Consider the following 26,555-nt stretch of genomic DNA (forward strand, 5'->3'; position numbering starts at 1 on the left):
GGACGCCGCCCTCTCATTGGCCGCCGGCACCGCCCGTCACGGCCCCCAAAGGGGGCGGGGAGCAGCCGTCCCCCTCCACTCCCTCCGGGCTGAGAAGGGGTTTGAAATTTAACGGCTTTAACGGTCTCTCGTCAACCGCCGCGCGGCCCCTCCCCCTCCCGCCGCGCGTGCCGGGCGCCGCCCTGGGCCCTTCCCTCAGCCCCACGGCTGCCGGCGCCGCCACGCCCCCGGCCCCCGCCGGGCTCCCTCGGCCGCCCCCAGGACCCCCCGGCCCCTGCCGGGCTCCCTCGGCCGCCCCCAGGACCCCCCGGGCTCCCTCGGCCGGCCGGGACCCCCCCCGGCCCCCGCCGGGCTCCCTCGGCCGCCCCCAGGACCCCCCGGCCCCCACCGGGCTCCCTCGGCCGGCCGGGACCCCCCCCCGGCCCCCGCCGGGCTCCCTCGGCCGCCCCCAGGACCCCCCGGCCCCCGCCGGGCTCCCTCGGCCGGCCGGGACCCCCCCCCGGCCCCCGCCGGGCTCCCTCGGCCGCCCCCAGGACCCCCCGGCCCCCGCCGGGCTCCCTCGGCCGGCCGGGACCCCCCCCCGGCCCCCGCCGGGCTCCCTCGGCCGCCCCCAGGACCCCCCGGCCCCCGCCGGGCTCCCTCGGCCGGCCGGGACCCCCCCCCGGCCCCCGCCGGGCTCCCTCGGCCGGCCGGGACCCCCCTCGGCCCCCGCCGGGCTCCCTCTGCTGCCCCCAGGACCCCCCGGCCCCCGCCGGACTCCCTCCGCCGCCCCGGGACACCCCGGGACCCCCGCCGGGCTCCCTCTGCCACCCTGAGACACCTTGGGACCCCCCCCAGACCCCCGCCGGGCTCCCTCTGCTGCCCCCAGGACCCCCTGGCCCCCGCCGGACTCCCTCTGCTGCCCCGGGACACCCCGGCACCCCTGCCGGGCTCCCTCTGCCACCCTGAGACACCTTGGGACCCCCCCCGGCACCCCCGCCGGGCTCCCTCCGCCACCCTGAGACACCTTGGGACCCCCCCCGGCCCCTGCCGGGCTCCCTCTGCCGCCCCCAGGACCCCCTGGCTCCCACCGGACTCCCTCCACTGCCCTGGGACACCCCGGGACCCCCACCGGGCTCCCTCCGCCACCCCGAGACACCCTGGCACCCCTGCCGGGCTCCCTCAGCTGGCCGGGACCCCCTCTCCAGCGGGGCTGCTTCAGCCGCCCTGCGTGTTTTCCGCCCCCCGGTCGGGTCCCCTCGGCTGCCTCGCGCCCCGGCCGTCCCACGCCCGCCGGTAGGGCTCCGCAGCCCCCCCGGCCTGGGTGCCGCAGCCACCTCGGCCGCGTCGCGACCGCCGTAGGGGCTCGGCTTCCACGGCCGCTTCGCGCCCCTGGCTGCGAGGCTGCCCCGCCATCTCCCGTGAGGGAGCCTCCTGGTCCCCGGCGGGTCTCCCTCCGTCTTCGCGGCTCCCTCGTGCCCCTGGTCGCGGGCGTCACCGCCTCTCCTGTTGGTTCCTGCCTGCCGGGAGGGCGCCCGCAGCCGCCCCGACGGCCCGCCACCCCCCGGGCGGGCGCCCCGACGGCCCGCCGCCCTCGGTAGGGCTCCTGCGGCCGCGACGGCTGCCTCGGGCCCCCGGCACGAGCACCGCGGCGGCCTCGGCCGACTGGCGTCCCCCGCCACGGGCGCCGCAGCCGCCCCGCGCTCCTGGGGGGCACCGCGGCCTCGGCGGCCGCCCCGCCACAGGACCGCGCGCCCCGCCGGGGTGGCCGTCGCGTCCCGCTGAGTGGGGCCGAGGGGCAGCCGCCTCCGGCCCCGGGCAGGGCCGCGCCGCGCCGAGGGAGCCCTCTTGCGCCCGAACGCGGCCGCGGAGGCGGTGGGCTGTGGACGTGAGTAAACGCCGGGCCTGGCCGGGGCAGCCGGGAGACCTGCCCTCCTCTGCCCCTGCGCCGGGCCGGAGGGCGGCGGGCGCGTTCCTCTCGGCTCCGGGCAGGGCGGCCGGACGCCTGGGTCCCTCCAGCCCTGGGGGACGGATGGGGTGGCAGCGGCCGGGCGCCCCCCTCCCTCTGAGCTCCGGAGGGAGGCTGGGGGTGACGGGCAGTTTGGGGGCCGCAGCCCGGACGCCGGGGTGACGGGCGGTTTGGGGGCCGCAGCCCGGACGCCCGGGCTCCTCTTGGCTGCGGGCTGGGGGCGTCGGGCCGGACACCGGGGTGATGGGCGGTTTGGGGGCCGCAGCCCGGACGCCCGGGCTCCTCTTGGCTGCGGGCTGGGGGCAGCGGGTGGCAGCCCGGACGCCGGGGTGACGGGCGGTTTGGGGGCCGCAGCCCAGACGCCCAGGCTCCTCTCGGCTGGGGGCTGGGGGCGGCGGGCGTCAGCCCAGACGCCGGGGTTGATGGCCCCCCGCCCCCCCGCTGTGGCAGCAGGGGATGAACCGGGCTTTGCTCGGCCTCGAGCAGCTGCCGCGCGCTAATCCGCGCCGGCCCTCCTCCCCGGCCGGGCGGGCAGCGTCCCCTGCGCGCAGGGCGCCCGGCCCGGCCCCGCGTCCCCCCCCCCGGCTGTGGGGCGCCGCGGGGGCCGGCGATGGACGGGGACGCCCCGGTGGGGTGAGCGGCCCCCGCGGCGGCCCGGCTCGGGGGGCTCCTCTCTGCCCCCCAGATACGGGCCGGGGCCGTAACTGTGTCACCTCCGGTCCCGATTTAGCCCTAATCCCGCGGCCGAGGTGATCGGCCTCGTTAACACCCTTTCCGCCTAACGGGATTAAGGGGACGCTCACCCCCAGCACCCCTGGGTGGGGGGGGTCCCCCGGGCCCCGCAAGGCGTGCTGGGACATGTAGTCCCCCTGCCCCCCAAGGGGCCCTGTCCCCCGCTGCCCCCAGGGACCCACGGCCGGCGTGGGGCGCCCCCTGGGGGGCCGAGCTCCCACGGTGGGGGGATGGGGTCAGTTGGGGGGGCAGGTGGGACGGGGGGCTCCGGAGGGGTCCTGGGGTGCAGGGAGGGAGTTTTGGGGTGCAGGGTGGGAGTGGGGGGCTCTGGGGGGGCCCTGGGGTGCAGGGTGGGAGTTTAGGGGTGCTGGGTGGGAGTGGGGGGCTCCGGAGGGGTCCTGGGGTGCAGGGTGGGAGTTTAGGGGTGCTGGGTGGGAGTGGGGGGCTCCGGAGGGGTCCTGGGGTGCAGGGAGGGAGTTTTGGGGTGCAGGGTGGGAGTGGGGGGCTCCGGGGGGGTCCTGGGGTGCAGGGTGGGAGTAGGGGGCTCCAGGGGGGTCCTGGGGTGCAGGGTGGGAGTTTTGGGGTGCAGACAGGAGTGAGGGCTGTTGGGGGGGCAGGGTGGTAGTGGGGGGCTCTGGAGGGGTCCTGGGGTGCACGGTGGGAGTTTTGGGGTGCAGACAGGAGTGAGGGCAGTTTTGGGGTGCAGGGTGTTAGCGGGGGCAGTTTGGGGGTGCAGGTGGGAGTGGGGGGCTCAGGAGGGGTCCTGGGGTGCACGGTGGGAGTTTTGGGGTGCAGACAGGAGTGAGGGCAGTTTTGGGGTGCAGGGTGTTAGCGGGGGCAGTTTGGGGGTGCAGGTGGTAGTGGGGGGCTCAGGAGGGGTCCTGGGGTGCACGGTGGGAGTTTTGGGGTGCAGGCAGGAGTGAGGGCAGTTTTGGGGTGCAGGGTGAGGGTGAGGGGTTCTGGAGGGGTTTGGGGCGCAGGGTGTTAGCGGGGGAAGTTTGGGGGTGCAGGTGGGAGTGGGGGGCGCAGGCAGGGCCCCGCCCTCCATAACGGGAGCTAATTAGGCCTGGGGGGGGCTGATACCCCCTGATCCCCCCAACCCCGCTAATCAGGGCTCGGGCGCGATTAGTCGCCCCGAAAGCGGCTTGGCGGGCGGGTAAGCCTGGCTTGGCCACCGCCCGCCTGGCAGATAAGCCGGGCTCAGCCGCGCTTTGCGGCGTTAGCCCCGATTAGGGCGGGGGGCCAGGCCGCATCCGCCGCCCCCCCCGTGCCCCTGGCCCCCTCGCCTATAAAGGGTCCCGCGCTCGGCCCCCCGGCCTGCGCCCCGCCGGCCCCCTCCGTCCCGCCCGGTCTGTCCGGGCACCCCCGTCCGTCCCCGCGCCCCGGGTCCGCGCGTCCGTCCCCGTCTCCGTCTCCATCCGTCCGTCCGCGCACCCCGCGGCCGATCGTCCATCCCTGTGTCTGTCCACCCCTTTGTTGTCCCTTTGTGGACCCCTCCATCCGTCTCCGTCTGTGCGTCCTGCTTCTGTTCATTCGTCCCCATCCCCGTATTTGCCCGTTCATCCCTTCCTCATCCCCGTGTCCGTCCATCCATCCATCCCCGTGCCAGTCCATCCATCTCTGTGTCCATCTGTCCATCCTTCTTCTGTCCCCTGTCTGTCTGTCCCCGCTCTATCCCTCTCCGTACCCGTTGGTCTGCCCCATACCTGTCCCGGTATCTGTCCCTCCGTTCCCCGTGTCCATCCATCCCCCCTCTGCACGCTAACCATCGCCATATCCCTCAGCCCGTCCCTGTGTCCATCCATCCGCCTCTGCTCTATCGCTCCCCGCGTCCGCTTGTCCCATCTCCAGCCGCCTCTGCTCTATCCGTCCCCCTTTCCATCCATCCGTCCCCGCGTCCGTCCGTCCGCCCGCCCGCCCTCCGCCATGCACAAGTCCCGGGACAGCCGGGACGACCTCCCGGAGGATTTCTACATCCCGATGCCCCTCGACACGCCGAACCTGACGGCGCTGAGCCCCTTCCTGGTGCCGCAGACGCACCTGGGCAGCCCCGGCGTCTTCATGGGCATGTCGGCCTTCATGTTCCTGCTCATCGTGCTGGGCGTGCCCATCAACACCCTCACCATCTTCTGCACCGCCAGGTACAAGAAGCTCCGCTCCCACCTCAACTACATCCTGGTGAACCTGGCGGTGGCCAACCTGCTCGTCATCTGCGTGGGCTCCACCACCGCCTTCTACAGCTTCTCCCAGATGTATTTCGCCCTGGGGCCCGCCGCCTGCAAGATCGAGGGCTTCACCGCCACGCTGGGAGGTAGGGGGACGCCGGGGACGTGGGGAAGGCGTGCGGGGATGCGGGCGCACAGGGACCCAGGGGACACTGGGACGTGGGGAGTCCAAGGAGCCCAGGGACGCGGGGCTACAGAAGCGCTGGCGATACGGGGGACGTGGGGGACACCAGAGGCAGGGGGTCCCGGAGCTCCAGGGCGGCGGTGACGGGGGGGCCGCGGGTCCGGCAGGCTGCGCGCCCCGCTGACACCCCCTCGCCCAGGCATGGTGAGCCTGTGGTCCCTGGCGGTCGTGGCCTTCGAGCGCTTCCTGGTGATCTGCAAACCCCTGGGCAACTTCACCTTCCGCGGGACCCACGCCGTGCTGGGCTGCGTCGTCACCTGGATCTTCGGCCTCGTCGCCTCCGTGCCCCCCCTCTTCGGCTGGAGCAGGTGGGGGGCGCGCGGGGGGGCTCAGGAGAGGTTCGGGCAGACCGGGGGTGCAGGAGGCAGCGGGGCGGAGAGGGGGGTCACCGTCTCGAGGGGCAGATGCGGGGAGGGGGCAAGAGCCGGTGCGAGGTGCCGCCACCGCCCCCCGGCAGGTACATCCCTGAGGGGCTGCAGTGCTCGTGCGGCCCCGACTGGTACACCACCAACAACAAGTGGAACAACGAGTCCTACGTCATCTTCCTCTTCTGCTTCTGCTTCGGGGTGCCCCTGGCCATCATCATCTTCTCCTACGGGCGCCTGCTCATCACCCTGCGGGCGGTGAGTGCCCACGGTGCGGGGGGCTGCATACACGCATGCGCTGGTGGGGTGACGGCGAGGGGGGGGACACAAAGACCACAGGGAGGCGGGGGCTGCTCCGAGGCTGTTTATTGAGGGCGGACGGCGGGCGGACGCCCGGTCTGGGCCCACCTGGCATTACAGTAGGACCCGCCGATATGGGTGCTGCGGCCAACGGGGGCGACTCGAGGTCCTACGGACCCGGCCGTCCCCACCGGGCTCACGGCGGGTCCTACCGCCATGGCCGCTCCGTGTTTACGGTAGGTCCTACCAATATGGCCGCCAGGTGGGGGGGGCGGGGCCACGGTGGGTGCCTCCGTGATGGCTGTCTCCCCCCCGCCAAACCCCCGCCCCGCGCAGGTGGCGAAGCAGCAGGAGCAGTCGGCCACGACGCAGAAGGCGGAGCGGGAGGTGACCAAGATGGTGGTGGTGATGGTGCTGGGCTTCCTGGTGTGCTGGGCCCCCTACTCGTCCTTTGCCCTTTGGGTGGTGACGCACCGGGGGCAGCCCTTCGACATGGGGCTGGCCTCCGTGCCCTCCGTCTTCTCCAAGGCCTCCACCGTCTACAACCCCGTCATCTACGTCTTCATGAACAAGCAGGTGGGCGCCGCGCGTGGGGTTGGGATGTGGGGCAGGCTGCCTGTGGGGCTGGGACACGGGGCGGGGGGCGAGGGGTTGGCCCCCGCGGCCTCCGGCTTCTCCACAGCCTCCGGTATCTACAGCCCCGTCCTCTGCGTCTTCACGGATGAGCAGGCGGGCGCCGTGGGGCAGAGATGTGGGGGGCAGAGATCAGCAGGGGCCTCACTGACACCCCCACCCCACAGCACCTGGTCCTGCCCCAGGGTGCCTGCCAGCGCCCCATGGCACCCGGTCCTGCCCCATAGCACCCTCCCAGGGTGCCTCACCCGCCCCAGGGACGTCCTCTAGCAACGGGACCCCCGTGATGTGGTTGTCCTGGTAACACCCCGGCAACATCACGGAGACGCCTCAAAATGCCCTGACACTGCCCCCTAGCGACACCCCAGTAGTGGCCTGGTGACACTGTGATGATGCCCTGTTAACACCCGGGCGAAGCGCTCCGGTGACGCCCTAGGAACACCCCCGTGACACCCCGTCAACACCCGGGCGAAGCGCTCCGGTGACGCCCCAGGAACACCCCTGTGACACCCCGTCAACACCCGGGCGAAGCGCTCCGGTGACGCCCCAGGAACACCCCTGTGACACCCCGTCAACACCCGGGCGAAGCGCTCCGGTGATGCCCCAGGAACACCCCCGTGACACCCCATTAACACCTGGGTGAAGCACTCCGGTGAATCCCCAGGAACACCCCCGTGACGCCCTGTTAACACCTGGGTGACGTGTGCTGGTGGCGCCCCAGGAACACCCCCGTGACACCCCGTCAACACCCGGGCAAAGTGCTCCGGTGACACCTCAGGAACACCCCCGTGACGCCCTGTTAACACCTGGGCGACGCACGTGTGCTGGCGACGCCCCAGGAACACCTCTGTGATGCCCTGTTAACACTGTGGCAACGTGCTCCGGTGACGCCCCAGCAACATGCTGGTGATGCCCTGGTGACGCCCTGATCGCATGACGCCCAGTGCTGCCCCACTCACACCCCACTAACGCCCCCCAGTGACACCCCAGTACCGCTCCAGTGACACCCCAGTAACATGCCCCAATGGCACCCTGGTAATGTCTCTGGTGACACCCAAAACCACGCCGGCAGTGCACCCCAGTGACACCCCCATAACACAGCGCAGTGACACCCCACCACTGCCCTGGTAACACCCCCCCGAGACACCCCGATAACACCCAGCGACACCCCCGGACTTGCCCTGGTGACACCCCGGTGACACCCCAGCACCGCCCCGGTTGACAGCCTGGCGACGGCCCGGTAACCCGTCAGTGACTCGCGGTGCCACCCTGGCACGGGGCGGCGGTGCCGGCCGGGTGACGCCCTGGGGGGGCAGCGGTGACGCCGGCGCCCCCCCGCAGTTCCGCTCCTGCATGCTGAAGCTGGTTTTCTGCGGGAGGAGCCCCTTCGGGGAGGAGGACGACGTCTCGGGATCCTCGCAGGCCACCCAGGTCTCCTCCGTCTCCTCCAGCCAGGTCTCGCCCGCGTAGGCCGCCCCACGGCGGGGCCGCCCCACGGCACCCACCGCTCCTCGCCCCGGTGGCACATGGACCCCCAGGCTGGCGGCGGGGGGGCCGGAGCGGGGGGTGCTGGTCTGCCCGCCGTGGGGCAGCCCCACTGCTGTCTGTTGTACATACACCCCCCCCCACCACCCCACACTGTACCCCGCGGCATTAAACGCTGGAGACGCAGCCTCTGCCTCTGCACGGGGCCCGGGTGGGGGGGTCCCCCCGCCCCCCAAACCGTCCCCTGAGCCTCCCGGCGCTGCCCCCGGCGCCTGCGGGTGCCCCCGGGGCCCGGCCCGCGGGGGGGCCGCGCGGCCGAGTTCTGCTAGTAGTGAACTTTTTGCAAGCGTAAATAGTTCAGAACTAGCGGAATTCCTGTCGCACGGCCCGGGGCGGGCACGGCCCCACGGCGGCCCCACGGCGCCGCCCCACGGCCCGGGGCCCCCAAGCGTCCCCAGCGCGGCGTGCTTTTTCCACAGCTCCCCATGGCACCCCACGTCATTTTTACGGTGCCCCACAGCCCCCCGCGCCAATACCTGCCCCGCGGCAGCCTCGCGGCCACCCCCTGCCCCGTGGGCAGCCCCACAGCTGCCCCCGTGCCCCCCTGCCCCATAGCCACCGCCTGCCCCACAGCCGCCTCCTACCGCTTGCAACGCCCCACGGCGCCCCCCGCCGCCCCCAGCACTTATCTGCCTCCAGCTGTGGGTCCAGCAGGGTCGGGGTGCCCCCGGGCGCTGTGGGGAGAGAGACGGGGGAGGCCATGGCGCCGGCGCGCGTGCGTTGCACGAGAGGCTCGCCCTCCCCGCGCGTCGCACCAGCGCGCTGCGCGCACGCGGCCCCCCGGCTCGGGCGAGGGGACCCCGCGCCCCCCGCCCAGCCCGGGCCGCCCCCCGCGCCGCGCCGCGCACCGCCGCCGCCGGCCCGCTCTGCGGCCCCTCGCCGCCGGCCCCGGCTCCCGGCGCCCCCTTTTCCCCGCCCGGCAGATTAAAATTTCCAGTTTCCCTTTTAATCGGACTCCCCTGGGGCGACCCGAAAATCCCCGGATTAGTGGGGGGCGGCTCCCTGCCGCCCTCGGCCCCGGGGCGGGGGGGGGGGTGGATTAGGGCCGGGAGCGCGTTTGGGGCGACGGCCCCCGGGAGCCCCCCAGCCTGCCCCATGGGGGGTCCCCGCCCCGGGCTGGGGGGCAGAGCGGGGCTGCGGCGCCCCTCCTCTGGGGCCCCCCTCGTTAATCCCCCCTCCCGACCGGGCCTAATTACTAATTAAGGCTTTGAGCTATTTTTAAGGGTGCTGGGGGGGCGGCGCCTCCTCCGATTCGGGGCGGGGGGCGGGGGGGCCGTTCCCCCCTGCCCTACTTGGCCCCACGCCACGGGCCCCCCGGTGATGTAACACCCTCGGCCTGTGGCTGCCGCGTCCCCGCATGGGGCTGGACGGGGTGCAGTTGCTCTGCCTGCGGGCGACTGACGCGTAGCCACCGGGTGTGCGTGCGGTGAGCTGTAGCTGCCGGCTGTAGCCCGCCCCGCGCTGGGGTGTAGCCCCCCAGGCTGGCTGCTGGCATGCCCGTGTCAGGCTGTAGCTCCGGGGTGTCAGCTGATGTCGGGGTGTTGGTTTTGGTGCCGGGGTGTAGGCAGATAGCTGTCGGCGGCTGTAGATATCCCCGTTTGGGATGTTGCTTGTGGTCCGGGTGACGCGTGTAGGTGTTGGGCTGTCGGTAGTCCCGTTGGGGGTGTGGGTGGTGGTTTGGGGTTGTAGGTAGGCCTGTTTGGGGTGTAGCTCCAGGTCCGGGTGACGGGTGTAGGTGTTGGGCTGTAGGTAGCCCCGCTTGGGGGGTAGCCCCCCGGTACGGGTGACGCTCCGGAGGCGCCGGGGCGGGGGGCGCGGAGAGGGACGGCGCTGGGGAAACGGGGCCACGGGGTGGGGGGCCGGCGCCACCCTCGTTAGGGAAACGGGCTCTTAGGAAATTGTGGGTGACGGGGAGGGGGGGGATTAGCCGCCCGCGTCAATCCCAATCAGCGCTCACCCGAGGTGCTCGGCAAAGCGGGCGGGTGACGCCGGGCCGGGCCGGGGGGGGCTGAGCCCGGAGCCCAATTAAGGGATCAGGGGGGCTTTGGGGGGATCGGGGGCACCGGGCTAATCCCGGGGGGGTGGGTATAAAACGCGGGGCGCGGGCGGCGGGCGGCAGAGCCCGGCGCACAGCCCCGCGGTCGCCCCCGAGGCCGGCGGTGCGGCGGCGGCGGTGCAGCCGCCCCCCACGCTCCCTCGCTCCCTCGCCCGCGCAGGCGCCATGACGGAGGCCTGGGAGGCGGCGGTGTTCGCCGCCCGCCGGCGGCACGACGACGAGGACACCACGCGCGACAGCGTCTTCACCTACACCAACAGCAACAACACGCGGGGTGAGTCACCGCGAGCCGGGGTGGCGCGGGGTGGTGGCGGCGGCGCGGGGCCCCGCGGCGGGTGCTGAGCCCCGCGCCGCGTCCCCAGGTCCCTTCGAGGGCCCCAACTACCACATCGCGCCGCGCTGGGTGTACAACCTGACCTCGCTGTGGATGATCTTCGTGGTGGTGGCCTCGGTGTTCACCAACGGGCTGGTGCTCGTGGCCACCTGGAAGTTCAAGAAGCTGCGGCACCCGCTCAACTGGATCCTGGTGAACCTGGCGGTGGCCGACCTGGGCGAGACCGTCATCGCCAGCACCATCAGCGTCATCAACCAGATCTCGGGCTACTTCATCCTGGGCCACCCGCTCTGCGTCATCGAGGGCTACACCGTCTCCGCCTGCGGTGAGGCGCCCGCCGGGGGGCAGAGCCGGGGAGCCCGGCTGCGGGGCGGCGGTGGGGGACAGAGAGCCCTGGGGTTGAGCGGCAATGTAGGGCTGGGGGGGGGCTGTGCCATGGGTCTGAGAGCCGGGGGGCGGAGCTGCGGGGCAGGGATGGGGGGCGGAGAGCCACGAGGCAGAGCCGGGGGTGCTGAGAGCCGTGGGGCTGGGCACTGTGGGGCGGCTGACCCCCGCCGGCGCCCCCCAGGCATCACGGCGCTGTGGTCGCTGGCCATCATCTCCTGGGAGCGGTGGTTCGTGGTCTGCAAACCCTTCGGCAACATCAAGTTCGACGGGAAGCTGGCGGTGGCCGGCATCCTCTTCTCCTGGATCTGGTCCTGCGCCTGGACCGCACCGCCCATCTTCGGCTGGAGCAGGTGGGGCTGGGCACGCCGTGGGGTGGGGGGGGGCAGCCCCACGGCAGCCCCTCACCGCCCCCCTGCCCGCAGGTACTGGCCCCACGGGCTGAAGACGTCCTGCGGCCCCGACGTCTTCAGCGGCAGCTCCGACCCCGGCGTGCAGTCCTACATGGTGGTGCTCATGGTGACCTGCTGCTTCTTCCCCCTCGCCATCATCGTCCTCTGCTACCTCCAAGTCTGGCTGGCCATCCGGGCGGTGAGTGGGTCCCACCCCACGGCGCTGCCCCCGTGCCCGGCGCCGCTGCCGGGGGGCTGCCGCTCGCCTGCGGAGGGCTGCTCCGTAGGGCTGGGACCCACAAGGAGCCCAGCTCGCCCTGTAGACCCCCTCAGACCCTGCCCAAGACCCACAGGGAGCCCACTCCCACCCCATAGACCGCCCACGGGGAGCCCACTCCCACCCCATGGCACCCCCAGCAGCCCGGGCCCCCCCTGACCCACCCCCCGGCGCCCCGCAGGTGGCAGCCCAGCAGAAGGAGTCGGAGTCGACGCAGAAGGCGGAGAAGGAGGTGTCGCGCATGGTGGTGGTGATGATCGTGGCCTACTGCTTCTGCTGGGGCCCCTACACCATCTTCGCCTGCTTCGCCGCCGCCAACCCCGGCTACGCCTTCCACCCGCTGGCGGCCGCCCTGCCCGCCTACTTCGCCAAGAGCGCCACCATCTACAACCCCATCATCTATGTCTTCATGAACAGGCAGGTGGGTGCCAGCTCGCCGGCCGGGGCCGGGGCGGGGGACACGGGGCTGCGAGGTGGGGCGCGGAGCTAGGATGTGGGACAGGGGGTGAGGATGTGGGACACGGGGCTGGGATGTAGGACACAGAGATGGGACATGGGACATGGAGCTGGGATGTGGGACATGGGGCTGGGATGTGGGACGTGGGGCTGAGATGTGGGGCTGGGACACAGAGCTGGGACGTGGGACATAGGGCTGGGACGTGGGGTTGGGATGTGGGACATTGGGCTGGGACATGGGACATGGGGTTGGGACATGGGACATGGAGCTGGGATGTGGGACGTGGGGCTGGGATGTGGGACATGGGGCTGAGATGTGGGGCTGGGACACAGAGCTGGGACGTGGGACATAGGGCTGGGACGTGGGGCTGGGACATAGGGCAGGGATGTGGGACACAGAGGTGGGATGTGGGACGTGGGGCTGGGACATGGGACATGGGGTTGGGACATGGGACATGGAGCTGGGATGTGGGACGTGGGGCTGGGATGTGGGACGTGGGGCTGAGATGTGGGGCTGGGACACAGAGCTGGGACGTGGGACATAGGGCTGGGACGTGGGGCTGGGACGTGGGACATAGGGCTGGGACGTGGGGCTGGGATGTGGGACATTGGGCTGGGACATGGGACATGGGGTTGGGACATGGGATGTGGGGCTGGGACGTGGGGCTGGGATGTGGGACATGGGGCTGGGACATGGGACATGGGGTTGGGACATGGGACGTGGAGCTGGGACGCGTGAGGTGGGGCCGGGACGTGGGGTTGGGACAGGGGACCCAGCGGGGCCGGGCGCCCCGCTGACCCCTCCTTCCCCCCCCAGTTCCGCAACTGCATATTGCAACTGTTTGGGAAGAAGGTGGACGACGGCTCCGAGGTCTCCACCTCGCGCACCGAGGTCTCGTCCGTCTCCAACTCCTCCGTGTCGCCGGCGTAGGGCCCCCCCGCCCCGCCCCCTCCCCGCTGTACATACCCCCGCCCAGGGCCGGGGCCGCCCCCGTAGCCGCCACGCAGCCAAAACTGGGGAAAAAAGCAGGAAAAAGAAAAAAAAAAAAGAGAGAGAGAGAGAGATGTATCCCCCTCCGCGGGCACCATAGCAAATAAAGGTTTGTAACTGGGGTACGCACCGCCTGGACGCCGCCCCGCCGGCCCCTTCCCGTGAGCCTCTGGGGCTGGCGCCAAGGGGGCGGCCACGGCACCGGCCCCTTCCCGTGAGCCTCTGGGGCTGGCGCCAAGGGGGCGGCCACGGCACCGGCCCCTTCCCATGAGCCTCTGGGGCTGGCGCCAAGGGGGCGGCCACGGCACCGGCCCCTTCCCATGAGCCTCTGGGGCTGGCGCCAAGGGGGCGGCCACGGCACCGGCCCCTTCCCATGGGGCTGGCGCCAAGGGGGCGGCCACGGCACCGGCCCCTTCCCATGAGCCTCTGGGGCTGGCGCCAAGGGGGCGGCCACGGCACCGGCCCCTTCCCGTGAGCCTCTGGGGCTGGCGCCAAGGGGGCGGCCACGGCACCGGCCCCTTCCCGTGAGCCTCTGGGGCTGGCGCCAAGGGGGCGGCCACGGCACCGGCCCCTTCCCGTGAGCCTCTGGGGCTGGCGCCAAGGGGGCGGCCACGGCACCGGCCCCTTCCCGTGAGCCTCTGGGGCTGGCGCCAAGGGGGCGGCCACGGCACCGGCCCCTTCCTGTGAGCCTCTGGGGGGCTCCCCCCCCCCTCGACCCGGAGAAAATGGACTCTGTTCGCCTATCTTGCTCCCAGCCAATGAGGCAGCGCGCGTGTGGCACGGAGCGCTGCTATTCGTCGAGGCGGCTGTCAATCTGCGCTGCCCCGCCCCGGCCGCGGCGCGTGCCGGCGGCGAGGGCTCGCGCCTCGACGGTTGGGCGGCGGCCAATGAGAAGAGAGCGCGGGCGGGGCGGAGCCGCGCCGCCTCCTCCAATCAGGGGGCGCTGTGTCAGCGGGGAGGGCGGGGCCGGCGGCTTTCCGCTTCCTCGGCGGCAGCGCGCGGGGGGAGGGACGGGAGAGGGAGCGGACCAATCAGAGGAGGGCGGGCGGCGGCGGCTGCCAATCAGCGCGCGGCGCGCCGACCGCGAAAGGGAGGGCGGGGCCTCCCGCTTCCGTGAGGGTTCTGAAACGGCGGCAGGGGCTGGGAGGGGGGAGCGGCGCATGCAGGTAGAGCCCCGCGGGGGCGGGAGGCTGCCGGGGCGGGGGGGCTTCGCCGGGAGCAGCAGGGAGCCGTGGCCGCCCCGGCAGCTGCCGTTGGGGGGGTCCGGAGCGGCCACGCCTTTTCCCCGGGCGCGGTGCGTCCATTGGCCGGGCGGGGAAGGGGCGGCCCCGCCTCCGTGGGGCGGGGGGCGCGCCGCTTTCGGCGGGAAGGGGCGGTCACATGATGCGTCGCGCATGCGCCGTGCCCTGAGCGCGCGGGGTGGGGGGGGAGGCGCGCGCCGGGCCGTTTTTCTCGGCGGGAAGGGGGCTCCCACGCGCCCCCTGGCGCGAGCGCCGGGCCCTGACTGGTGGAGAGGGGCGCGCGCGGGCGGGGGGGCCCGCGTCGTGGTGTGATTGGTGGATAGCGACCGGGGGGGGGGGTCACGCGACGCACTGTGATTGGTGGGGAGGGGAGGGTGTGGCGCGTGCCGGGCCGTTATTTCAGGCGGGAAGAGTCGGTCACGTGCCCTCTTGTGCAAGCCCCGTGCTCTGATTGGTGGAGGCACATGCTGAGCCGTTATTTTGGGCGGGAAGGGAGTCCGACGTGCTCCGTGGCGCGAGTGCTGTCCTCTGATTGGATGAGGAGGGCACACGTGCGCTGCGTTGTGATTGGCGGAGAGGGGCAGGAGGGTCGCGCGCTGAGCCGGTTTTCTTGGGCAAGAAGGGGGCGCCCACGTGATCCATCGCGCATGCGCCATGATGCTTGGTGGGGGGGATCGTCGGAAAAAGGCGGGAGGGGCGCGTGCCGCGCCATTTATTTTGGGCGGGAAGGCGGCACCCACGTGCCCCACGCGCCGCGCTCTGATTGGCGGAGGGGGCAGGGGCTTGTGCCACGCCATGATTGGCAGAGAAGGGTGGGGGAGAGCGCGTGCCGAGCCGTTATTTCGAGCGGGAAAGGCGGCCACCTACCCTGTGCCGCGAGCGCCGTGCTCTGATTGGTGGAGAGGGGCGCGCGGGGGAGGGAGCCGCTTTTCCCGGCGGGAAGGGGGCGCCCACGTGGTCCATCGTGCATGCGCTGTGCTGCTTGGTGGGAGGGTGCGTGCTGCGCTGTGATTGGCGGAAAAAGGTGGGAGGGGCGCGCGCCGAGCCGGTTATTTTGGGCGGGAAGGCGGCACCCACGTGCCCCACGCGCCGCGCTCTGATTGGTGGAGGGGGCAGGGGCTCGTGCCACGCCATGATTGGCAGAGAAGGGGGGGCGCGTGCCGAGCCGTTATTTCGGGCGGGAAAGGCGGCCACCTGTCCCCTGCCGCGAGCGCCGTGCTCTGATTGGTGGAGAGGGGAGGGAGGGGCGCGCGCCGAGCCGTTTTTCCCGGCGGGAAGGGGGTGCCCACGTGGTCCATCGGGCATGCGCTGTGCTGCTTGGTGGGAGGGTGCGTGCTGCGCTGTGATTGGCGGAAAAAGGTGGGAGGGGCGCGCGCCGAGCCGGTTATTTTGGGCGGGAAGGCGGCCACCTGTTCCCTGCCGCGAGCGCCGTGCTCTGATTGGTGGAGAGGGGCGCGTGCCGAGCCGTTTTTCCCGGCGGGAAGGGGTGCCCACGTGCTCCATCGTGCGTGCACTGTGCTGCTTGGTGGAAAAAAGCGGGAGGGGCGCGCGCCGAGCCGGTTATTTTGGGCGGGAAGGCGGCACCCACGTGCCCCACGCGCTGCGCTCTGATTGGTGGAGGAGGCAGGGGCTCGTGCCACGCCATGATTGGCAGAGAAGGGGGGGCGGGTGCCGAGCCATTATTTCAGGCGGGAAAGGCGGCCACCTGCCCCGTGCCGCGAGCGCCGTGCTCTGATTGGTGGAGAGGGGCACGCGGGGGAGGGGGGCGCGTGCCGAGCCGTTATTTCGGGCGGGAAGGCGGCCACCTGTCCCCTGCCGCGAGCGCCGTGCTCTGATTGGCGGAGGGGGGCGCGGGGGGGCGGGGCGCGTGCCGAGCCGTTATTTCGGGCGGGAAGGCGGCCACCTGTCCCCTGCCGCGAGCGCCGTGCTCTGATTGGCGGAGGGGCGCGCGGGGGAGGGGGGCGCGTGCCGAGCCGTTATTTCGGGCGGGAAGGCGCGGTCACGCCGTGACAGACCGAGAGGGGCGGGAGCGGCGCTGGCCCGGCCCGGCCCAGCCCAGCCGCGCAGCTCCCTCCGACGGGGGGGGTGCCCGAGCCGCAGTCGTCGGAAGGGGCTCTCACGTGCTCTGATGGCCGGAGGGGCGGGGAGCGGCTGCCACGCCCCCCGAGGTACCTGCGCCGCGCTCCGGTGAGCGCCGGGGGGGGCGGGAAGGGAAGGGGCGGCCGCCCGCTCCGTGGCGCGTGCGCCGCGCTGACAGACGCCGAGGGGGCGGGGCGTGCCGAGCTGCGATTTGCGGGGGGGGGGGGGGGGCGCTCCCGCGAGATGCCTCGCCCTGATTGGCGGAGAGCGGGGCGGGAGAGGCGCGAAGGGCGGCGACGTGTTCCGTCGGCGCGCCGCCATTGGCGGAGAGCGGGCGGGGGGGCGGGGCGTTGCCGTCCGCCCCCCTGTCAGCGGCAGTCGGCCCGGCGGGGGCGCCACGCGTGGCCGGCTCCCGCCTCGGGCAGTGCTGCTCCTCTCACAGACACCGGGACCGGTCGGGCCCATGGCGGCCGCGGAGGAGAGCGGCGAGCTGCGCGCCCAGGTGCTGCGGCTGGCGGCGGAGCTGCAGGAGGCCACGCGGGCCCAGGAGCAGGCGGCCCGCTGTGGGCTGGCCCTGTTGGAGGAGAACGGCGACCTCCGCCAGCGCTGCCGGGACCTCGAGACGCAGCTGGAGGCCCTGCGCACCGAGCTGGCCTGCGCCACTGAGGTACCCGGGCCCCCCGAGGTGGGGGATGGACACTGCAGCGGCGCCCTCCTGCCCCTTTCTCCTGCCTCCGTCTCCCCGTGCAGGCCCTGGTGGAGGCCCAGAGCGGCCAGAAGCGGGCTGTAGCTGCCAGCGAGACCCGGGAGGAGGCCTTGGTGCAGGAGGCCGCTGCCAAAGAGGCTCAGCTGGGCGCCCGCCTGGAGGAGCAGCAGGGGGACCTGCGGCAGCTGCAATGCCAGCTCCGCGACACCCAGGCGGAGAACGAGCACTTGGCTGCGGCCCTGCAGGACCTGCAGCAGGTGAGGTGGGACGCCCTGGTTGGGGCACGGGGGGTTTGGGCTGCCCTGCTGTTGCTGAGGTCCCTCCTCCCTGCCCAGGAGTACCAGGCGCTGGTGGGGGAGCGCGCCCAGCTGCGGGACGCGCTGCGGCAGCACCGGGAAGCAGAGCCCCAGCGCTGGCAGGAGCGCTGTGACCTGGAGGAGGAGGTTGCCTCCCTCCGGAAGCAGGTCTCTCTGCTCGCGAGCAGCCAGGTAGGTCCCGCGAGGAGGAACCGGCACGTGCCTGGCGTCCGAGGCGGCTGCGGGTGAGAACCCCGTTGGCCCGTTGCCGCGGCAGGCGGAGCTGGAGGCGCTGCGGCAGGAGGGCGAGCGGCGGGCGGAGGAGCTGGTGCAGGCCGGGACCCGGCTGGCCAAGCAGGAGCAGCTCCGGGTGCAGACGGAGCGGCGCCTCGAGGAGGCCCTGGGGGCGCTGGCGGCCGAGCGGGAGCGGCGTCGGGAGCAGGAGCAGGCGGCCGCTGGTGCGCAGGACCCCGACGGGGAGGGGGATGGCACCGACACCGCCCCGGCGCCCCACGCGCCCCCCGGCCCCGCGCCCGGCCTCGTGGCGGATCTCTTCAGCGAGCTGAGCCTCTCCGAGATCCACCGGCTGCGGGAGCAGCTCCTCCAGGTCAGGGCGGGGCCTGTCACGACAGGGAAAGGCCATGGGGCGGGGCCTGGGGGGGCGGGTGCGTGGGGGGGCCCAGGTGTCCGGGTGACCCCTCCTCTTCCCGCAGGCGGAGCAGGAGGCGGCGGGGGCCCGGCAGGAGCTGGCTGAGGCCCGACAGGCCCTAGGGGCTGGCCCCGCCCCTGACCCCGCCCCCTGCCCTGACCCCGCCCACCAGGCGCTGGCCCGGGAGGTCGCTGCCCTGCGTGCTGCCCTGGGGGCCAGCCGGCAGGTGGGTCGGGGGCGGGGCCTCGCCTTGACCACGCCCCCTCTTTGGGTGTGGGTGGCAGCTGTGGCCACGCCCCCTCCCTGGGCGGGGCCAGCCATGCCAGGCTGGGGCTGGTGCCCTGTCAATCCCACCAGGGGGTGGGACTGGTGCCCTGTCAATCCCACCCGGGGGTGGGGCTGCCAGGAGGGGCGGGGCTGGCTGCTGCCCCCTGTCAATCATCTCTGAGTGGGGAGAGGGCAGCGACGGGGCTGGGGGTGACGCGTGTCCGACCCGCGCCCGTCCTCGCGCGCGGCCCCCCGACCCGCGGCGCCCGTCCCACGCCCGTGCCGCGCCGGCAGGCGGCGGGGACGGCGCTGTGCCAGCTGCGGGGCCGCCTGGCGGGGCAGCAGGCCGAGGCGGCCGCCGCGCTGCGGGGGCTGCGGCAGGAGCTGGCCGGGCTGCGGGAGGAGGCGGCCGCCTTCACCGCCCGCCGCGCCGCACTGGACGCCAGGTGAGCGTCCGCCGCCATGTGGGGAGGGGAGCGCGGGCCGCCCCCCCTGACACGCCCTAACACGCGTGTGGCGCAGGTGCGAGGAGGCCGGGGCGCGGGCGGCCGAGGCGGAGCGGCGCCTGGCGGAGACGCGTGCTGAGAAGCGGGCGCTGGGCGCCCTCCTGCGCCAGGCTCTGCGCCGGCAGCGGGGCCTCGCACGGCGCCTCCAGTACGGTGACGCGGGCGGCGCGTGGGGGGACGCGAGGTGACAGGGGACACCGTGGCGCCCCGGTCCCCCGCCAACGTGGCCTCTTCCCTTGCAGGGGGGATGCGGGGCCTGGCCTGGCCCCCCCCGGGCCGCTGGCCTGAGGGCACTGGGCGCACTGGGAGCACCGGCCCCCCCAAACTGGTCTCACTGGGATCCCAATAAACGCCCCTGTTGCACCACTCCCGCCTCCTTCCTCCTCCCACCCGGACGCCTGGGTCCCTTCCCCCCCCCCCCCCCAGCCCAGGAGGGGTCCTGGCGCGGCTGGGGCCCCGGTGTCTGGGCTCCTGGCCCAGCCCCCGCCCCAAGCCAGGAAAGGAGCCCAGGCGTCCTGGCGGGCCGCCCTGCCCATCGGCTCTGGGAGGGGACCCAGGTGTCCAGGTCTCCCCCCCCCCCGTCCCATCCCGCTCTGGGAGGTTTTGGGCCAAAATGACGTAAACGGAGCATTCGCTGCTCCGGACTGGTCTTAATGGGAACCAGGTGAGGGGCGCCCGGACGCCTGGGTCCCTGAGGGGTGGCGGTCTCCCCAGGGCCCTGCTGCACCCCCCCCCCATCCCTATCAAGGGACCCAGGCGTCTGGGGGGGTGGGGGGGGTGTCTGCCCTGCACACAGCTCGCACACGCTGGGGGATGGCGGGGTGATACTGGGGGTGCTGGGGGGGGCTGTGGGTCAGGGGGCTATAGGGGTGCTGTGGGTCAGGCACGTTATAGGGTGCTATAGGGAAGCTATGGGGGTGCTGTGGGTCAGGAGCTGCCGTAGGGCTGCTATAGGGAACGCTGTAGGGCAGAGCTGTTAGCGATGCTCTGCTGCCTCTCTATGGGGCAGGGGCTGCTGCAGGGGCGCTGTGGGGCACCGTGGGGTGGGTTGGGGGGGGCTGCGTCCACTGCCAGGGACCCAGGCGTCCAGCCCCCCCCCCCCCCCCCCCAACCGAGGGGACCCAGGCGTCCGGGGCGCAGCCAGCAGGTTGCCCAGCGCCGGCAACGGGGCGCAGGGGCGAGGCAGCGCCCGGATGCCTGGGTCCCCCGGGGTCCCCGGGGCAGGGTGGGGGGCCCGGACGCCTGGGTCCCCTCCGCATCCCCGGGCCGCCGTTCCGTTTTTCCACCCTCGTGCTCGAATTCGGCTTTTTTGGCAGGTGCCTGATAGGAACCATCTGGCGCCGGGGGGGGGGGGGGGGGGGGGGCGTGCGAGGGGGCGCGTGCGCATGCGAGGGGGGGGCAGGCGCGTGTGAGGGGGCCCCGCGTGTGCGCGGCCACTTCAGCCCCGAGGCGGCGACGGGACGGGAGCGAGAGCCCGGCCTCCCCGACAAGGTGGGTGCCCGCCCGGACGCCTGGGTCCCCCCTTGCCGCGGGACACCCCGGCTGGGGGGAGCGCCGTGTTCCCCAGACACCCAGGTCCCCCTGCTCACCGGGAGCATCCTCAGGGGAGAGCAGGTCCCCGGACGCCTGGGCTCTCTCCGGCGGGGCGGGGGGAGCGGCGAGTCCAGACGCCCGGGTGCCCCTCCGCGCGCCGCGTTTGAATGGGAGGCGCTGGGCTCCCGGGGTGGGGGGAGCAGTTCGGGGCTCCCGGACGCCTGGGCTCCCCGGAGAGGGGGGGAACGGCTTGGGGCTCCTGGACGCCTGGGCTCCCCGGAGAGGGGGGGAACGGCTTGGGGCTCCCGGACGCCTGGGCTCCCCGGAGAGGGGGGGAACGGCTTGGGGCTCCCGGACGCCTGGGCTCCCCGGAGAGGGGGGGAACGGCTTGGGGCTCCCGGACGCCTGGGCTCCCCGGAGAGAGGGGGAACGGCTTGGGGCTCCCGGACGCCTGGGCTCCCCGGAGAGGGGGGGAACGGCTTGGGGCTCCCGGACGCCTGGGCTCCCCGGAGAGGGGGGGAACGGCTTGGGGCTCCCGGACGCCTGGGCTCCCCGGAGCAGGGGAACAGTTTGGGGATCCTGGATGCCTGGACTCCCCGATTTGGGGCTCCCGGACGCCTGGGCTCCTGGGGCGGGGGGGGAGCAGTTTGGGGCTCCCGGCCGCCTGGGCTCCCCGATTTGGGGCTCCCGGCCGCCTGGGTCCATCCCGCCGGCCCCCTCCCCTCCCCTCCCGCCCTCCCTCCCGCCTTGGCAGGGCCGGCGGACGGAAACGCTTCGTCGGATTTTCCCCCGCTCCCAGACGCTCCGAGGCGGCTTGGCCGCCAGCCCCCCCCTCGCAGCCAGGAGAGCCCAGGCGTCCGGGCAGCCCCGCCCGGCGGCCGGTGCCAGGCCGTGGCCGGTGGCCGGGCGCCCGCGGCCTGGCCGCTCGCCCCCACCCGCGGCGCCACCCCCTCCGCGGGGGCCCGGACGCCTGGGCCCGTGGCGGCAGCCAGCACGCCCCCCCCCCCCATCCCCGACCGCCGCCAACCTGCTAACGTGGCACCCTGCCCACCCCCGCCGCGCTCGCCGGGGCCCAGGCGTCCGGGCTCTGGTCCTTTCCCCCCCCCATCCCTTTCCGTCCCCATCCCTCTGCCCTTCCCGGGGCCCAGGCGTCCGGGACACGTCCCCGCTCCAACCACCGGCACCACGCCCTGCCCGCAGCCGGGAGGGGACCCAGGCGTCCGGGTGCCCTGTCATCGTCCCCCCCGCCCCTGCCAGCCATGGCAGCCCTGGGGCCCCGTGCAAGGCGCGTCCCCGTGCGCGCCGCGTGCTTGTGCGAGGCATCGCTGTCTGAGATGCTTCCCGTGGGAAGCATCCCCGTGCGAGGCGCGTCCTCGTGCGAGACGTGTCCCTACGTGAGACATCCCCGTGCGAGGCATCGCTGTCCAAGATGCTTCCCGTGGGAAGCATCCCCGTGCGAGTCGTATTCCCGTGCGGGATGTCCCTGTGTGAGACGTGTCCCCACGCGAAGCGTGTTTCTGCATGAGGCGTGTTGCTGCGTGAAGCGATTCCTTGGCGTGAGGCGTGTCCCCGTGCGAGGCGCCTCCCTGTGCGAGGCCGGTCCCCGTGCGAGGCACGTCCTTGCGGGAGCCCCGTCCCCCGTGCGAGGCGCGCCTGTGCCGGCAGGATGGCGGGGCTGGTGCTGCTGGCGCTGGCGCTGGGCGCGGGGGCGCTGCCCTTCGAGCAGCGCGCCTTCTGGGACTTCGCGCTGGACGAGGGCCCCGGCGGGGGCCGGGCGGCCCGGCAGGCGCCCCCCACCGGCGACGACAGCGGCGACGGCAGCGACGAGGCCTCGGGCGCCTTCCCCACCTCGGGCGCCCCCGACGCCGAGGCCGAGCTCCCCCCCTACGGTGGCCTCTGCCCCTTCGGCTGCCACTGCCACCTGCGCGTGGTGCAGTGCTCCGACCTGGGTGAGCGAGCCGCCCGGACGCCGGGGCCCCGGGGGCGGGTTGGGGGCCGGATGCCGGGGTCCCTGGGGGCGTGGGGGGCCGGAAGCCTGGGTCCCTGGGGGATGTGGGGGGCCGGACGCCTGGGTCCCTGGGGGATGTGGGGAGCCCCGGGGTGGGGGGCAGGACGCCGGGGTCCCTGGGGGATGTGGGGAGCCCCGGGGTGGGGGGCAGGACGCCGGGGTCCCTGGGGGATGTGGGGAGCCCCGGGGTGGGGGGCAGGACGCCGGGGTCCCTGGGGGTGTGGAGAGCCCTGGGACGGGGGGGCAGGACGCCTGGGTCCCCGAGGGGTGGTCAGGGCGGGGGCGCCGGTGCCCCCGCCTCGCCCGGACGCCTGGGTCCCGCGCCCCCCGCAGGCCTGACGGAGGTGCCCAAGGACATCCCGCCCGACACCACCCTGCTGGACCTGCAGAACAACCGCATCACCGAGCTGCGTCCCCACGACTTCCGGGGCCTGCGCCACCTCTACGTGCGTGTCCCCCTGCGCCCCCGCCTCCTTCCCCGTGTCCCCCTGTCCCCAGCTCCTGCTGACCCGGCCCCGATCCTGGGTCCCGCCTTCCCCTGCCTCCCGTGTCCCCTGGGTCCCTTGTTCTGTGTCCCAGGGTCCCGAGGTCCCCTGTGTCCCGTGGATCCTGCGTCCCGTTCTCCCTGTGTCCCCTGTTCTCCCTATGCTGTGCTCCAATGACGGCTGTGTCCCACGGTCCCTGGGTCCCTGCCTCCCTTGTCCCCCACGTCCCGTGGTCCCATGTTCCCTGTGCCCCCCATATCCCATGTCCCTCATATCCCCTGTCCCCATGTTCCCCGTGTCTTCCATGTCCCCTGTCCCCCTACGCCCCACGTCGCCCAGGTCCCCCTGCGCCCCGCATCCCCCACGTCCCCCATGTCCCATGTCGCCCGGGTCCCCCTGCTCCCTGCGCCCCGCGTCCCCCACGTCCCGCGTCGCCTGGGTCCCCCTGCGCCCTGCTCCCTGTGCCCCGCGCCCGCTGACGCCGCCCCGTGCCCCGGCCCAGGCGCTGGTGCTGGTGAACAACGGGCTGCGGCGGGTGCACCCGGGGGCCCTGGCGCCGCTGACGCGCCTGGAGAAGCTCTACCTGTCGCACAACCAGCTGGCGGCCATCCCGGCGCCCCTGCCCCCGGGGCTGCTGGAGCTGCGCATCCACGACAACCGCATCCGCGCCGTGCCCCGGCGCGCCTTCCGCGGCCTGCGCCACGTCAACTGCATCGGTGAGGGGGGCGGCGGGGGGCGGCGGCGGGGGGCCCCGAGGCGGGGGGCCCCGCGCCGGGCCTCAGCGCGCCCTCCGCCGCAGAGATGGGGGGGAACCCGCTGGAGAACAGCGGCTTCGAGCCCGGCGCCTTCGACGGCCTCAAGCTCAACTACCTGCGCATCTCCGAGGCTCGGCTCACCAGCATCCCCAAAGGTAGGTGCCTGCTCCCGCCGCCGCCCTCCCCGCGCGTCCCCCCGGTCCCCCCCACGCATCCCCACCTCCCCCCGTCCCGTCCCGTCCCCCCAGACCTGCCCGAGACCCTGCGGGAGCTGCACCTCGACCACAACCGCATCCAGACCATCGAGCGTGACGACCTCAAGCGCTACGGCCAGCTCACCAAGTAGGGGGGGCGCTGGGGGGCAGGACTGGGGGTGCTGGGGGGGCACCGGGGTGCCTGGGGCTGGGCGGGGGGCACTGGGAGGGACTGGGGGCAGTGGGAGGTGGGATGTGGGGCAGAACTGGGGGCACTGGGGGGTGTGGGGCAGGGCGGGGGGCAGTGGGAGGGACTGGGGGCACTGGGGGGGGATGTGGGGCAGAACTGGGGGCAGTGGGAGGGAGTGGGGCACGGGAGGGGGTGTGGGGCAGGACTGGGGGCAGTGAGGATGAGACTGGGTGTACTGCGGGGCAGTGGGAGGGAGTGGGGCACGGGGCAGGATGTGGGGCAGGACTGGGGGCAGCGGGAGGGAGTGGGGCACGGGGGGGGATGTGGGGCAGGACTGGGGGCAGTGGGAGGGAGTGGGGCACGGGGGGGGATGTGGGGCAGGACTGGGGGCAGCGGGAGGGAGTGGGGCACGGGGGGGGATGTGGGGCAGGACTGGGGGCAGCGGGAGGGAGTGGGGCACGGGGGGGGATGTGGGGCAGGACTGGGGGCAGCGGGAGGGAGTGGGGCACGGGGGGGGATGTGGGGCAGGCCGGGGGCCCTGGGGCAGTGGGAGCCCCCGGCGAGCCGCCCGCCGCCCCCAGGCTGGGCCTGGGCCACAACGCCATCCGGGAGGTGGCCGACGGGAGCCTGAGCCCGCTGGGGGCCCTGCGGGAGCTGCGCCTGGAGCACAACCGGCTGCGCAGGGTGCCGCCGGGGCTGCCCGGCCTGCGCCTGCTCACGGTGCGGGGGGCGCCGGGGGGTGTTGGGAGACACTGGGGGACCTCTGGGGGGCGCTGGGGGGCACTGGGAGGTGCTGGAGGAGCCCTGGGAGGTGCTGGGGGGCTCTAGGAGGTGTTGGGGGGCGCTGGGGAAGCCCTGGAAGGAACTGGGGGAGCTCTGGAAGGCATTGGGGGGCACTGGGGGAGCACTGGGAGATGCTGGGAGGTGTTGGGGGGCTCTGGGAGGTGTTGGGGGGTGCTGGAGGAGCCCTGGGAGGTGCTGGGTGACACTGGGGGGCGCTGGGGGGTGCTAGAGGAGCCCTGGGAGGTGCTGGGTGACACTGGGGGGCGCTGGGGGGTGCTAGAGGAGCCCTGGGAGGTGCTGGGGGGCACTGGGAGGTGTTGGGGGGTGCTAGAGGAGCCCTGGGAGGTGCTGGGTGACACTGGGGGGCGCTGGGGGGTGCTAGAGGATCCCTGGGAGGTGCTGGGGGGCACTGGGAGGTGTTGGGGGGTGCTGGAGGAGCTCTGGGAGGTGCTGGGTGACACTGGGGGGCGCTGGGGGGTGCTGGAGGAGCTCTGGGAGGTGCTGGGTGACACTGGGGGGCGCTGGGGGGTGCTAGAGGAGCCCTGGGAGGTGCTGGGGGGCACTGGGAGGTGTTGGGGGGTGCTAGAGGAGCCCTGGGAGGTGCTGGGTGACACTGGGGGGCGCTGGGGGGTGCTAGAGGATCCCTGGGAGGTGCTGGGGGGCACTGGGAGGTGTTGGGGGGTGCTGGAGGAGCTCTGGGAGGTGCTGGGTGACACTGGGGGGCGCTGGGGGGTGCTGGAGGAGCTCTGGGAGGTGCTGGGGGGCACTGGGAGGTGTTGGGGGGTGCTAGAGGAGCCCTGGGAGGTGCTGGGTGACAGTGGGGGGCGCTGGGAGGTACCGGGAGGGACTGGGGGGCGCTGGGTGTCTGCTCACACCACTCACGTCTCTCCCTTTCTCTCGTTTGCCCCGTGTGTCCCCCCGTGTCCCCCCCGCGCCCCCCCCGTCCCCCCGCGGCCCTCGCCCGCAGGTGGTGTACCTGCACGGCAACAACATCTCGCGGGTGGGGGCGCAGGACTTCTGCGCGCCGCCGGGGGCCAAGCGGGCCCACTACCAGGGCCTGAGCCTCTTCGGCAACCCGGTGGGGCCGGGCGCCGTGCCGCCCGCCGCCTTCCGCTGCCTGGCCGACCGCCTGGCCCTCCACTTCGGCAACTACAAGTGACCCGCCGCCCGCCGGGGCCCCCCCGCGCCGCGCTGCGCTGCGCCGCGCCCCCCCGGATCGCCTCGACTCGCCCCCGAACCGCCTCGTCTCGCCTCGCCCGCCGCGCCGGCGACTGCAAGTAACGGGGCGCCGCCGCCACCGCCACCGCCGCAGGGCGACGGGGGCGCACCGGGGACACGGGGGGGCGTCACGGACACCCACGGGGGCTCGTGGGAGCTGGGGACGTAGGGGACACGGGGACACGGACACCCACGGGGGCTCGTGGGAGCTGGGGGCGTGGGGGGACATGGGGACACAGGTGCCCGTGGGAGCAGGGGACGTAGGTGACACAGGGACACGGACACCTACAGGTGCCTGTGGGAGCAGAGGATGTAGGACGTGGGGGCACATGGGGACAGGGACGCCCACGGGTGCCCGTGGGAGGTGGGGGACATGGGGACGTGGGGGGACACGGGGACAGGGACGCCCACGGGTGCCCGTGGGAGGTGGGGGACATGGGGATGTGGGGGGACACGGGGACACGGGCGGCCACAGATGCCCATGGGAGCAGGGGACGTAGGGGACATGGGGACACGGACACCCACGGGGTCTCGTGGGAGCTGGGGACGTGGGGGACATGGGGACACGGAGACCCACAGGGGCTCGTGGGAGCTGGGGGCGTGGGGGGACATAGGGGACATAGGGGATGTGGGGGGACACGGATGGCCACAGGTGCCCGTGGGAGCTGAGGATGTGGGGACGTGGGGGGACATGGGGACAGGGACGCCCATGGGTGCCCGTGGGAGCAGGGGATGTGAGGGGGGACGTGGGGGGACACGGGGACAGGGTGACGGCACCCGCGGGCACAGGGGACGTTGGGGACATGGGCGGCCTGTCCCCGCT

At 73.8% G+C, this 26,555-nt stretch overlaps 3 protein-coding genes across 9 annotated transcripts; all 3 read left to right on the plus strand.

Annotated features, from left to right (window-relative positions):
• The first annotated feature begins 3,603 nt into the window (after positions 1-3,603).
• On the plus strand, positions 3,604-12,945 carry LOC138063927 (red-sensitive opsin). Of its 5 annotated transcripts, XM_068924104.1 has the most exons (9): positions 5,560-5,712; positions 6,091-6,330; positions 7,729-7,818; positions 10,149-10,262; positions 10,351-10,647; positions 10,891-11,059; positions 11,132-11,297; positions 11,557-11,796; positions 12,649-12,945. In XM_068924104.1, exons 4-9 carry the CDS (start codon positions 10,154-10,156, stop codon positions 12,760-12,762), a joined length of 1,095 nt encoding a protein of 364 aa, XP_068780205.1. In that variant the 5' UTR covers positions 5,560-5,712; positions 6,091-6,330; positions 7,729-7,818; positions 10,149-10,153; the 3' UTR covers positions 12,763-12,945. The 5 variants fall into 5 exon arrangements, with proteins under 5 accessions (XP_068780203.1, XP_068780201.1, XP_068780204.1 ...); XM_068924101.1 differs by lacking the exons at positions 5,560-5,712; positions 7,729-7,818 and having other exon boundaries at positions 6,259-6,330; XM_068924100.1 differs by lacking the exons at positions 10,351-10,647; positions 10,891-11,059; positions 11,132-11,297; positions 11,557-11,796; positions 12,649-12,945 and adding exons at positions 3,959-4,991; positions 5,229-5,397 and having other exon boundaries at positions 5,547-5,712.
• A 979-nt stretch (positions 12,946-13,924) lies between these two features.
• LOC138063979 (protein bicaudal D homolog 2-like) lies at positions 13,925-19,369 on the plus strand. Of its 2 annotated transcripts, none has more exons than XM_068924219.1 (9): positions 13,925-13,988; positions 16,585-16,809; positions 16,893-17,105; positions 17,184-17,336; positions 17,422-17,751; positions 17,858-18,019; positions 18,355-18,506; positions 18,583-18,714; positions 18,809-19,368. In XM_068924219.1, the coding sequence occupies exons 1-9, from the start codon at positions 13,983-13,985 to the stop codon at positions 18,852-18,854; spliced, it is 1,419 nt and encodes a 472-aa protein (XP_068780320.1). In that variant the 5' UTR covers positions 13,925-13,982; the 3' UTR covers positions 18,855-19,368. The 2 variants fall into 2 exon arrangements, with proteins under 2 accessions (XP_068780320.1, XP_068780321.1); XM_068924220.1 differs by lacking the exon at positions 13,925-13,988 and adding an exon at positions 16,084-16,231 and having other exon boundaries at positions 18,809-19,369.
• Positions 19,370-19,989: 620 nt separating this feature from the next.
• BGN (biglycan) lies at positions 19,990-25,877 on the plus strand. Of its 2 annotated transcripts, XM_068924218.1 has the most exons (8): positions 19,990-20,057; positions 21,765-22,048; positions 22,441-22,553; positions 23,095-23,308; positions 23,392-23,502; positions 23,596-23,689; positions 24,313-24,451; positions 25,482-25,877. In XM_068924218.1, the coding sequence occupies exons 2-8, from the start codon at positions 21,766-21,768 to the stop codon at positions 25,671-25,673; spliced, it is 1,146 nt and encodes a 381-aa protein (XP_068780319.1). In that variant the 5' UTR covers positions 19,990-20,057; position 21,765; the 3' UTR covers positions 25,674-25,877. The 2 variants fall into 2 exon arrangements, with proteins under 2 accessions (XP_068780319.1, XP_068780318.1); XM_068924217.1 differs by lacking the exon at positions 19,990-20,057 and having other exon boundaries at positions 21,116-22,048.
• The last annotated feature ends 678 nt before the right edge of the window (positions 25,878-26,555 follow it).

This window comes from Struthio camelus, chromosome 38, assembly GCF_040807025.1.
Source record: "Struthio camelus isolate bStrCam1 chromosome 38, bStrCam1.hap1, whole genome shotgun sequence".
NCBI lineage: Eukaryota > Metazoa > Chordata > Aves > Struthioniformes > Struthionidae > Struthio > Struthio camelus.